At 31.6% G+C, this 12,703-nt stretch overlaps 1 protein-coding gene across 2 annotated transcripts in view; it reads left to right on the top strand.

The window, feature by feature from the left end:
* LOC119631404 (plastin-3) overlaps positions 1–12,703 on the top strand; it is a 31,409-nt gene that overhangs the window by 14,996 nt on the left and 3,710 nt on the right. Inside the window, exon 1 of one of the 2 annotated variants that reach the window (XM_038023581.1) lies at positions 8,346–8,467. The exons of the other annotated variant lie outside the window; for it this stretch is intronic. Coding sequence (XP_037879509.1) covers positions 8,408–8,467 — 60 coding nt within the window. The 5' untranslated portion in view covers positions 8,346–8,407. Of the gene's footprint in view, positions 1–8,345; positions 8,468–12,703 lie in introns of those variants that run through there. 2 annotated transcript variants of the gene reach the window in all.

Genomic DNA, 12,703 nt, shown 5'->3' with positions numbered 1-12,703 from the left:
ACTATCCACGAAATGCTGTCAAGTTGGGAAAATTTTCAATATATGAAAAGAAGATCTAATCAGAATTAGGCAAATTTTCATGATTGGTCATCTCCCTTAAGTTCCAAGTTATTGAGAAAACTATGCATTGAGATTGCACGCGTTTTTATTACTTCCTCGAATTAATTATGCCCTTTAAGCGAACCAAAGTCAAGAAAAGTGAGCAAGGACTCGCAACGATCAGAACTTCAATTACTTAATAGGTTCCAAATAGTAAAACAGAATTAGTGAAGACTTTTCCGATCGTAGATACACTGCAAAAAAAATCAAATCAAATAGCAAAAGTGAATATATTTTTTTATGCATATACAGTGAAATATTTTTAAATAATTTAAATATAAAAAAAAAAAAGTGATTCATTGATGATAAAATGATTTGTGTAGAAAACATTTCTGGGTTTTTGCCGTTAAATTTATTACTTTTTCACTCTTCGGCGATAATAAATTGAACGAAATGACTCAAACGAAATAAAAAGCAGCAGAAGAAGAAGAAGAAATATGTAATGAAAACGATGTGATTGTTGTAATCATTGATTGAAATGAAAAAAGACAAAAATAAAGATCAATTAAATTTTCTTGCAAATTGCAAGGAAGAGTAACTTGATGTGACTTTATTAGCAGATATGTGTGATGCAACACACATCACATGCACTTTCTAATAAAAAAAACGACATATTTCAAAAAAAAAAAAAAAAAAAAAAAAAAAAACAACAATAAAACAAAAAACTATATCTAGTTATGCTATTTACGAAGTCGAGGCAAAATTTTCAAAGCTCTTCGCAACCTATAAAAAGAATAAAAATGAAAATCTAGCAAGAAATTTACAGTTAAAAAAAAATACATAAATAACTAAAAATGTATTCATTCATCCGACATCCGGTGGAAAAGGTCAAGGCTAAGCTAAAAAACATATAAATAAATATTTCTTTTGTTTTTCATTTTATTATGGGAAGTAATAAAAGAAATCTATTCAGTTATAAATTTTGTAAATCTCTCTTTTTTTTTTTCTTCTTTTTTTTCTTTCATTTTTCTCTTTGTGCTAAGCGGTTTTTCCTCTTCATAATTATTGATGCGCCAGCATTTATTTGATGTTTTCCTCATCTATTTAGGTTTATAGCAATAACAACAGCAAGCAGCAACTACAAGTAAACATAATATACAGCAACGCACATGTGCAATAGCGCAATTCAGACAAGGTGAAGGATCCTACTTGTGACTGCCACCACAAACACTCTATCATATGTGTGTTTGTTGATGTGTATAAATATATATATATATATATATATATATATATATATATATATATATATATATATATATATATATATGTGTGTGTGTGTATATATATATATATATATATATAGTTGTGGTTTTGTTTTTACTTTCTATCATTTATTGTTGCAATACATGTGGCATTGTATTCCCAACATTTGTGGCGCATTGCATTTTCCCCGCATATTGTCTTTTTTATGTAGTTGCGTTATCATGCGATGACGTAGCTGCTGTTAAATGTCACTGAATATTTTACTGGTTTCTTGAAATTATACAGCAAAACAACAACTATAACCGTAAAAATTGTTGTCGTTAGCCATTAAGCAAAAAAAAAAAAAAGAAAAAAAAAAAGAGTTTTTTTTTCTTTTTCTTCCTCTCTCTCTCCTTTCTTTTACACCCATCACCAAAAAATAGAGATAGATAAAATTTGTTATTGCATTTGCAATGGAAAGAAAACAAATATTAGCGACCGCATGAAGAAATCACTTATCCAGCCATGCCTATCTATGGGCGGCACAGACGAAAGCGCTTTAGAGAGCCAAAGTTATTCAAATGCAAATTTGATGGCTGATCCATTCATTCGTTATTGGCGCGTTATTGGCGCGTTATTGGCGCGTTATTGGTATTCTGGAAACTATAAAATCTTGTAATATGAAATGAAGATCTTCTCGAAAGGATTATTCGGATACAAAACAACAAAATCCAAAAACCAAGGTTCAATCAACGTAGAGTAGAACAGATGAGATGCTCTTCAGAGTCTTATGTTAATCTTTTATAAAAAAAATTGTTTTGCAATTGCTGTCCCATTGACATGCCTACAATATCGATGATAGCAATTTCTTATATTTACCTTAGATGATGAGTGTTCGAGATTTGCTTCTGTGTAACTTGTTTAGCTTTAAATTTTCTTTGCATTTACATGTTGACTGAATTTTTCTTTTATTTCTTTTTTTTCTGTGTTCTGCTTTTTGCTGACTCTGTGAAAGTGCTCAAGCTATGTCACAACACCTTGGAAATTATAAACGGGGCAAAAAAAAAAAACGCGAAATTTAAAGCATTGGAGAAAACTGTATGCCCTTCATCCAATTGCCAAGAACGAGCATATTTTTTGCAGCTTTAGTGTAACTCTTTGAATTACTGCTGACCTTTCATCCCCGATTGCTTTTTTTTTTTTTTTATCTTTTAATTCATGTTTTTATTTTCATTTATATTAATTTCCTGTTTTACTTAAGCGTTTACAAATATCTACAGAATGAAGAAAGGGACCGTACAACTGACGCAACAGGCTTAAGCTTGGTTCCCCAACTTTGTGCAGATGGTGTATTCAACACATAGAAGGACTTGAGATACATCCACACTTTCTGAATTGATTTAAGCCTGCCCGGCCGTCTGATTACTTGCTGATGAAACGTCCATTCTCTACGATAATGTTACGAGAAGAAAAGTTGATTGCAACTGTTAAAGAGGGCCCGCAACTTTTGTAAAACTATGAAAAAAATTATTGCTCGATTATTGAGAGAAAATAGTAATCCGGATATATTTCGAGTACACTAGAAATTTTTGTACCCGACAAATCTTTTAGTAAAAAATGTATTCCACACAGCAAAATTCACAATCACTTTCCAAGCCGATTTGGCTGCGTCTGTTCGTTTATGTATTCAAATAAAGTAAATGTTAACAATTATGGAAAGGATGGAACTATTTTTGAGCCGGGTGCGGAATAGCCCAGAGCATACCATCTGCCCATACGATAAGCAAGATTCGATCGTCTCCCTCTCTCCATAAAGTGTTTGCCGGATAGAAAGTGGTCCCCCGTAGGACCGGCTGACCCTTTGACTACGTGAGCATAATATATTATTTCGTTACGCAAAAGAGCCGGTCTTAGGTTCGACGATTAAAAGCTGTACTTTGTACTTTGGACTTTCTACTACACAAGAGCGTTTACATGACAACAACAACAAGTATAATTTTTAAAAATTTTATAATGGAAATTAATCTAGAATAGGGGTTAGTGCGGGGTGCATAGATGCATTTTTCGAATCACCTCCATAGGGTAGGGGATAAGTAAGCATTTACATGATTACGAGTTGGAATCCTTAGCTTTCTATGATGGAAGTAAATGAAGTCTGGCATCAGGTGAAATAGTATGAGATTTTTAATGATCAGTCTTATACGTTTATAACCTTTTAACTCGTTCCATTCGAATGCGTTTGGATGAAAGACTTGCACTTATTTAATAAATTCAGTCAACATAACCTTACCTGATTAGCTAAGGTATAACCCAGGTTTTGTAACCCACCAAAGGATAAATAATTAAAATGAATTACGTATAGTAGGAAGCAGGGGATTTTTACAATCGCTCTATACCTTAAACATTAAATTATTATTCGATAGTGAATATATTATCGAGATTTTTTCTCTTTTGAACGGGAAACAACTCAATCATTATCATTATCATCGCCGTAATAATGAAAGACGATAAAGATGCAAGAGATTGCTTATGCTTATCCTTTCATCTCTATATGTGTATACGCATAACGTAAACTGCGTATTACAGAAACGTGTATTTGCAGTGCATTGACTGTGCGATTGGAAAATAGTTTTCAAAGTCATAAAATATCTGAAACAATTGGAAATGTGGATTTTCTAAATATTAAAATTATAAACAAGTTAAAACGTTGTAGTTAAGGAAGGCCAAGACCGTTAATTATCTTGCTATCACATCCCTTTGCCTGATACGGTTCTTCACTCATTTGCATCATAAATAGACAGAAACATTAAAAATGGCCAGATTTATTCATTCATATAAAGACTTTTTCCACTCTTATGACTTTATAGAGGAAGTGATTGCGAAAATGCTCGGCTCATGTCCTTGGCTATAAATACATCAGTGCTTTGCATTTAATCGAAATACCTTGAAGATTGCAGGTAAATATGAATTAATTAGACAGACGGACAGACAGAAAGACAGACAGACAGAGCTCCAGCAGACAGCAAGCTCAGGTCCCATCATCATTTTCTGAATCGATTCGTATAATGTGAACTAAAGCGGATATCTTAACCCCTTTCTGGAAGCTGCATACATTCGCTCGATCTCACTGTACTGTTCGGATAATTAGTGTATGGCAATTGCAACGTAGAGTATTTCTTATTGTTTGCCATTATTTATCACTTTTGTTATAAAAGATATCTTGCATCTATCGATTAAATCATTCAAAGCATGGATACATTTCACTTGTGCTATTGTTTTTGTAAAATCGCTAATCGAAATTGATTGCAAGGGCTACAGCATTACAGTTCACTGTACTCTTTTTACACATATTAAGATGTACTTTGTCTCGCGTAAGCTTTTCCTGAGGGCTTTCCATATAACAATTGTAGATGATATTCTTATAGATATTAATCTTACCTATCGTTCTGTCCACTGTTGCTTCATATTACCTCTCTTAGTGACAAACACGTCATTCCGTTGAGGCCTTTGGCGAGCTTTTGTAGTGCATTACCAACGTCTATGACTTGCGTTATTTTTTCCTTATCATGCCAAATAAATATAAATTCCAAAGAACTCGCCCTAACTTTAATCAAATTTTATAGAGAGGACGATAAAAACACTACAACTACATATATATGCCGACAAGTTGAAGTCGCAATTACTGGCATTTAGTAATCTTGAGTGTGGGCTTGAGCGGGTCTAAAAATATCGCTCATTTTATCTTCTTGCGGAGCCTCCTGCCAGAAATCAAATATTTCATCACTAAAAGTCATAGGCGGTGTCCACACACATCGGACTTTTACTAACTAATAATGGGAGACCAGGGGAAATGCTCTTGTTGTAATCTATTTACATCAAACAACGCGTTACCATGTTTATCGTTAGATCCTTCGCTAACCTTTAGATCATCCTTGACATCCGGCTTGTTTTGATTTAAAATTATTTTATTCAGTTCACAGTCAACAGTTAGGTATCCAATTATCATTTTATATGCCATCAGCCACATTATCGATCGATGTCATTAATATTGTACTATACATTATCATTATTATTATTATTATTGTTATTATGTCATTTGATTCCTATTTAAATGCGGGTAATCAGTAAGAGAAAAGTGAACCAAGTATAAAATTTATTTAATAGCAAATTAACTGACTGCAGCGATTGACCAACTTTCCTAACGTTCATTGTTCACCGTTGGTATTTTAGCCAACAATGCCATTTAAGCATTTAAGTGGCGATAAAAATCGCAAATTCATTATTGATATTAGGGCCAAATTGGACAAATATATATATATATATATGTTTATTGCTGTTTACCCCACATACATATTTCTTACCTCATCGTAATAAATAAATAAATAAATAAAAAAAATAAAAAATATTTTTCAATTTTTATTGGCAAAGTGGCCGACTAACTGAACTGTAAATGTGTCACTATTTTATATTTTTTATTCATTCATTGTTTGCCTATTAAAGTTACACCAAAATTAGATTTTTCAAGTCTTTTGTATTCATCATCACGTATTCTTGCAAATGCGTTAACATTATCTCTCTATTTGTTTGCAATGATCAGAAATTACAAAAAAAAAATATATATATATATATCATCGGTGATGATGATAAGCATGAAATTTTTCGTTGCAAAAAAAAAAGGTAAATGCATTTAAAAATTTTTAAATGATCACCAACGAACTTACCCATAAATATATGTAGATAATAAAAATAAAAAAAAAAAAAATTAAAAAAAATTAAAAAAAAAAAAGAAAAGCAAAAGGAAAAAAAATTTCTTATCAATCATAAATGAATGGAAGGCAATGAATTTTAGTAAGAATTTGAAAACACCCAAGAGCTCGTCGAAATTGTACAAATGAATGGATAAAACTGAGATACTTTCATTTTACGATACAAGCATACATACATTGTTCTGTCGACGGCGTTCCTTAATCAGTTGAAATTATTAGCTATTTATGTTGATGTGGATACATACAGTGAAACCTTTCTAAATTGGATATTTTATGCAAGTCAATTGAAAAGAAATAAAACTGAAAAGATCAACGGTCAAGCTAATCGTTTTGCGACACTACACTTGATATGCTAGAATATCCTATTACTATCCTATTCTTGCTTGCCCTTATAGCCGCTAATTAAAATCATTAGTCATATGTGAGTAAAACTTATTGCTATTAGGAGAGGAAGAAGAGCCGGCTTAATTGAATAAATTGACAATGAATGCCTCTATGATTACTCGGTACTCTTCTTCAAAGGAAGAATGCGTATAATGCATATCAAGAAGAAGAAGAGTAATCCGCTAAATCGAATAATTGATTGCTAATACCCTTATAACGACCGCAATTCTGTTTCATAGAAGGAATGCAAAACATGTATCGATGAAAAAAACAACTTCGGACATAACTTCATAGGACACAATCACTGTAAACTGTTTGCATTCTTAGCATTCTTTAAAATAATTGGCAGAGGAATGATTGCTTCAGATTATACCTTGAGTAAGATATTTCGGATAGATGTGACAAATCCTTCGCCTCAGTTCGATAATCGACAGTTGTGTTTTTAATATGAAATATTTTATCCATGGTTGCTTCCTTCGTGCAATGAATTTTGATGGAAAATATCAAAATTCTGTTTATTACATGAACTTCTCATAAAGGCATCGTTTCCTGTAATGAATTATTAAATTTGTTAGCGTGTACCGTAAACGGTACACGTGACATGGAAAATCCCATCTTGGCAGGGAATATGCTTTAGATTCTTTTTTCATGAAACGAGCTATCGATTCACTTCATTTATCTTGAGAGTAACTATGCAATTCGTAGATATAACTTTACTAACTTACTGTATATTGATTTTGAAGTGGAATGATGGTTAATAAAAAGTGCTTTTCGCATATAGAGAGAATCAATTACGTCAAAAATGACAACTAAACGTGTATTGAAAGGGATGACAGTAGATGAAAGACGCCGATATATGGCGAACAAACCGGTAAAGTTTAAGATGATTTGTTCTCATTTGCATTTAAGCGACACAAGAAAAGAGAGCACTCTTTGTGAAAGAGACATCATCCCATAGTGTAATGGATTTTCGTTTTTGGTAATAAGCGAGTTACAAGGGCTTCTTCTGTTTACTGATAAACTATTGCGTCACGAAATGTTTTCTGTTTCCCGAATGATAATTTGATCATAAGTTATGCTTCTATCTATTTCCATTTCAGTTTGTTTTATAATCTAAGCGTTTATTCAGATAGTTTGCTAACTGATTATCATTATGAATGGTTGCACCCTAGTTTCACAAGCATTTACACTAACGCTTCATGGACTTCATGGAGTTCATGTCTTGATCTTTTTTTGTTTTGTGTTTTTTTTTTGAAAAGTATATGGCCTTGTAATCGATTTTGATGATTGACTGACTGACTCACTTGTAAATAAATAAAATCCGAAAATCATAGGGAATTTTAACTCAGTCAGTTACAATTTACTTATTACACAGTTTAATTATAATAACAGGCGAACTTTGACCTCTGAGCAAATTTCGATATATGCCACACACACACATATATTTATATCTGTGTGTATTCTGAATGCAAGTATAGTATGCTAGCATTATCTATTGAACGAAAAAGAAAAATCCCGCATTATAAATCAATTCGATTGAAGTAAGTAAATGAGCGAACGAACAAACGAACAAACGAACGAGCGAGCGAACGAACGAAAGAAAGAAAGAACGAAATTCTACTAAAACTGTTTATAATATAATATTTAGCAATAATATTGAAATCATAATGAATTCCTTGAATGTTGATAAAAAAGTGAAATACCTGCTCGCTTACTCTTTATTGGTAAATTGTACCGTTTGATAAAGTCGACATACACATCTACAATACGTATTTTATTGAACTCTTTTTTTTTTTTGTACTGTACAATTGGTTGCGATTCTATTGTAATCGATCGATTAGTTGTGTTATACCCGGCATTCTGTTAACTAGTTGTTGTTGTTAAATTGTGTTAACACTTTTCATATTATTATTATTATTATTATTATTGTTGTAATAAGAAAAGGAAAAAAAAAAAGAAGAAAATAAAGCGGAAATATGGCTGACGTTGCGCACTTAAAAGAATATAAAGAAACCTTGAAAGAACTTATACCAGAAGTATGTCTTAGCGTTTAATCGGACAGCATCGGATAATGAAAAAAAAAAAAAAACACTGTTTTCATATAGTTCTTCTTTAAACTTCATTTATAACTTAATAACAGTTTATTATTATTATTAAAATTGTTATTATTATTATTTCTCTTTATTTCTTTAAAATATTTTCGAAAGACATAACGGTTGCCTAGAATTCAATTAAGTGCCTTCATTTATTTATAACGAATTCATTATACATATATACATATATATATATATATACGTATATATATGTAATGAGATGTTTTCTTAAATCTTTTTTAAATTTAATATCCGGAAAACAGTTGGATTAAAAGTGTATGAAATTAATTAATACTTTTCTTAAAAAAAAAAACATTTTTAATAAATTAATTTTTAATAAATTAATTTTTTTTTTTTTTGTCAACATCACCTATCGGAACAATTTTATACTTAAATTTGGTTTTTTGTTTTTTTTTTTTTTTTTTTTAATATCAACGCGTTTTTTTTTTTTTTTTTTTTTTTTCAGTTATCTTATCTGCGTTATTGAAAAGAACATCTACGAAATCAAAATGACTACAAGTTGTTATCGCATTTATTCGTATTCGGATTGAAATTTTTATGATAATTTATAATTTGCTAGCATAATAAAAACAAATATAAATAAATTCATTTAACTAAGCAACCTAGTTCTGGCCTTATCTTTAGCTTAATTAACCGAAATAATTACATGGATGTTACAATATTTTTGATTTTAGCACTTTCTTGATAATTCATTTCGGATAAAAGCCGTTAGTTAATTAACTGATTACTAAATCGATTTCATCGAATTCATGCCGTCCAATAGTAGCAACTTAGCATAAATCATTAAAATTTATATATGAAGATAAAAATTACGTAATTATTTTTTTGCACTCTACGCTCCACATATTTGGTACAGGGGTATATTAAGTTTGTGCGGATGCATGCAACACCCAGAAGGGCTTGAGATAGACTCATCTTTGTGAATCACTTTTTGTCTGTCTATCTATCTGTCCGTCCGTTCTTCCATCCACTTATTCTACCAATTTTTGAAATATTTCTTACACTATCGTGTTTCGGTTCAAAGGCAAAAGATATTGCATGTGATTCGGATCGTCGCGTAACTTGTTCAACTACTACTACTGCCGTATAGAGCGTGTTTTGCAAGCTTGTCATATGAATAACTGTAGAATACTGTAGAATACTGTAGAATTGAACACGTTCGCGAACGTGAATGCAAAACGACAATAGAAATGAATGGCTATAGCATTGATATTTTAAAGCCATTTATTCCAACTGATTTCATTTTATAGAACCCACGGAGTCAGATTTTTTCATATTATTTAATTTTTACTTAATGCGCCTTGAATTTCATAGAAAGCCAGCCGATTCTCTCATTGACCCTTATGCTTGTGCTATTATAACATTCGTTGTCATGTTAGTTGAAAAATTCGATTTGCATTGTCGTAGGTGCTATAGCATACATCGTATATAACGGTTAAAATATGATCATCTAACTACTCTGACAAAATGTGTTTAATTAAATTTCGGACATCATATAACCAGTTTTCAAATAAATTAACTGTAATTTTTTGCACCTAACTAAAATTTGAAATGGTGCGCGCGCGATCCGCTGTAGTGTTTTTATTTGTTTATTTAAAAAAAAAAAAAAAAAAAAAAAAAAAAAACCCCTTATTTGTTCAATAATTTTTAGTTTGCTTAGTCGATTCTTGACATTTCGGATAATAACTGACTGTTCACTCACTACTCTGTAAGTACTCAGCGAAACTTAAAAGTTATGTGTTCCGTAACTTATTTCAATTTCTTGAGTAATAGCAAATATTGCAAAGTTATTTAACATTACAGCTGCTAATCGATTTCGATATACCGAGCCAGTCCCATTTTTTTGTTTTTCTTTTTATTTTATTTTTTTTATTACATTTTAATTAACCGAAAAAGAAGAACTTTTTCTTTTTAAACGATATTTTTCGTTTTATCATCACACACTGGGCGCAAACATTGTTTCGGTTAATTAAATGTATTACCGCAAAATTCATTTCAATTACTTTTCAAAAAAAAAAAAAAAAAAAACAAAAATATTTTCATCACATGCATTATTATTGCAAAAATGTTTTATTACTCATAACTGCTACTGCATAGTTAAAAAGATTCCTTATCGCAGAGCAGCTTATTTTTGCCATTTATCTTCTAAATTGAACAAACAAATTACTTGAACATTAATGCATTAACTGCTTTTGTCTTCAAACAAAACAAAATTATTGTAAATTCGCATACCATATACACATATGCATATATATATATATATATATATATATATATTTACTTTAATAAATAAATCAATCAATTAATAAAAGAGAATATCATGCAGCAGAGCCATCTATTGTTGCAATTAATTCTTCTTCTTTTCTCATTTATTTGTGTTTTTACTACTATGCGTTAGTATCTAAGCCACAATATTACTTCAGATAATACCAATAGATTGAACAAAGATTTATTATCGAAGCAGTGGAGGAGAGAAAAGCATTGAAATCAATTTTATTGACATAAAAGCCATGCTTTGCATTCAAATAAATTGCATTTTACTACCCTACCACACTACTTGTGGTACGAGGTTACATTAATTTTGTACAACATCTAAAATGATTTGAGATAGATTCACTTTTTAATATACCGAAAGTGATTTTGAATCGATTTAAGATTGTCCATCCGTCTGTCCATCTGTCCACCTTATTTCCCATTGTTCAAACTATACAGATCGCAATTTTTTAGATATTTTGAGAACAGTTGGTACACTTACATGTGACATCGGACTCAAGGATAGAAGCTATCGAAATTGGTTCGGATTTTTAAGGGATCCTGCTCATGTAAGTTCGAATCGAATGCAATGTCCATCTTTTTCTTCAACCATATCGCGGTAAAAATTATAACTCGGTGATGAAATGACGCATATTGAACTAACTGCTTTGCCAAAGCTATGTAGCGACCTTTTGTAACGTAACGGTCATCAACGGTCATTCGAACACCTTTTTAATGAAACCACGTACAGATCTCGCCTTGCATGCAACACATTTCATGTAGAGATCAACTGACAATTGGCTACACTAACATCATTAAATGACGACACCGACTCCAAAGGCTCCCCATCTAAGATATACTCAAACAGCAGATACTCTACCGAATGACATGGACTTACATTTTTTTATATTCAACGACATGCCAATTACCTTTTGAAATTTGGTGGGGAGAGAAAAGCCTTAACACCATCAGCATACAATAGTACTCTCGAATATTGAATTCTGCAAATCATTTATAAATAAACAAAAGAACAGCGATCCCAGATAGCTCCTCTGCGAAGCTCCAGATTTCATCATTTTGGATTAAACCAAAAAGACACGGCCAGCAAGGTCTAAGATATTCGTAACAGTGGATTTGCTATTCACAAAATCATGTTGACCTAATGAGACAATCGATTTAATATTTTGAACAATTTTCTCATCAATTTGGCAAAATATAACAGATATCGGGAAAAATTTTGCCAGTGCAGGAGAAGATTGAAAATATCCTTAATCGGTGTCACTAAAAGGTTCGCGCAAGTGTTTAGGATACTCAAAGGGACGCCATCCGGACTGGGGAGACAGAAAAAGTTTTTCGCTATAAAAAACTTCAGAATCCGACAAATCCATATATTGAGGAAAATGTGATAATTCTCAATAGAATAGGAGTTGATCAGTGATAGATCAGAAAGATAGAAGAGTATCCGTAAGATGCATGGAAAGAAAAATTGAAAAGCATTTAATACTGGTACTGCAACGGCCTGTTGAATATTAGGAAGAAAGTCAGACATTTATACCAATAGCCGATTAAGAATCATAGCACATTCCATTTACCATAAAGCGAGACTTGAAGTGTATTTGGTGCTGCGCCCTGAAATACTTATTAACTGCTGGTGTGTGTGTGTGTATATGTGTGTGTATATGTGTGTGTATATATATATATATGTGTGTATATATATATGTGTGCGCGCGCGTGTGTGTGGGTTTAGGAAGTCAAAAATTAATGCACAATAAAACGGGTTTTATTTTGATGATTAAGTTTTATTTACGACATAGCACTTTGCGTGTTAAGAGTTTTCAAGAAAACTTATTGTGTTTGTTTGTTCATATCAGCAAGACTTCATCACACCGTCGGGTAAACGGAGGG

This window comes from Glossina fuscipes, unplaced genomic scaffold, assembly GCF_014805625.2.
Source record: "Glossina fuscipes isolate IAEA_lab_2018 unplaced genomic scaffold, Yale_Gfus_2 0, whole genome shotgun sequence".
NCBI classification, from domain to species: Eukaryota; Metazoa; Arthropoda; class Insecta; order Diptera; family Glossinidae; genus Glossina; species Glossina fuscipes.
This window is presented reverse-complemented; position numbering and strand designations above follow the sequence as displayed.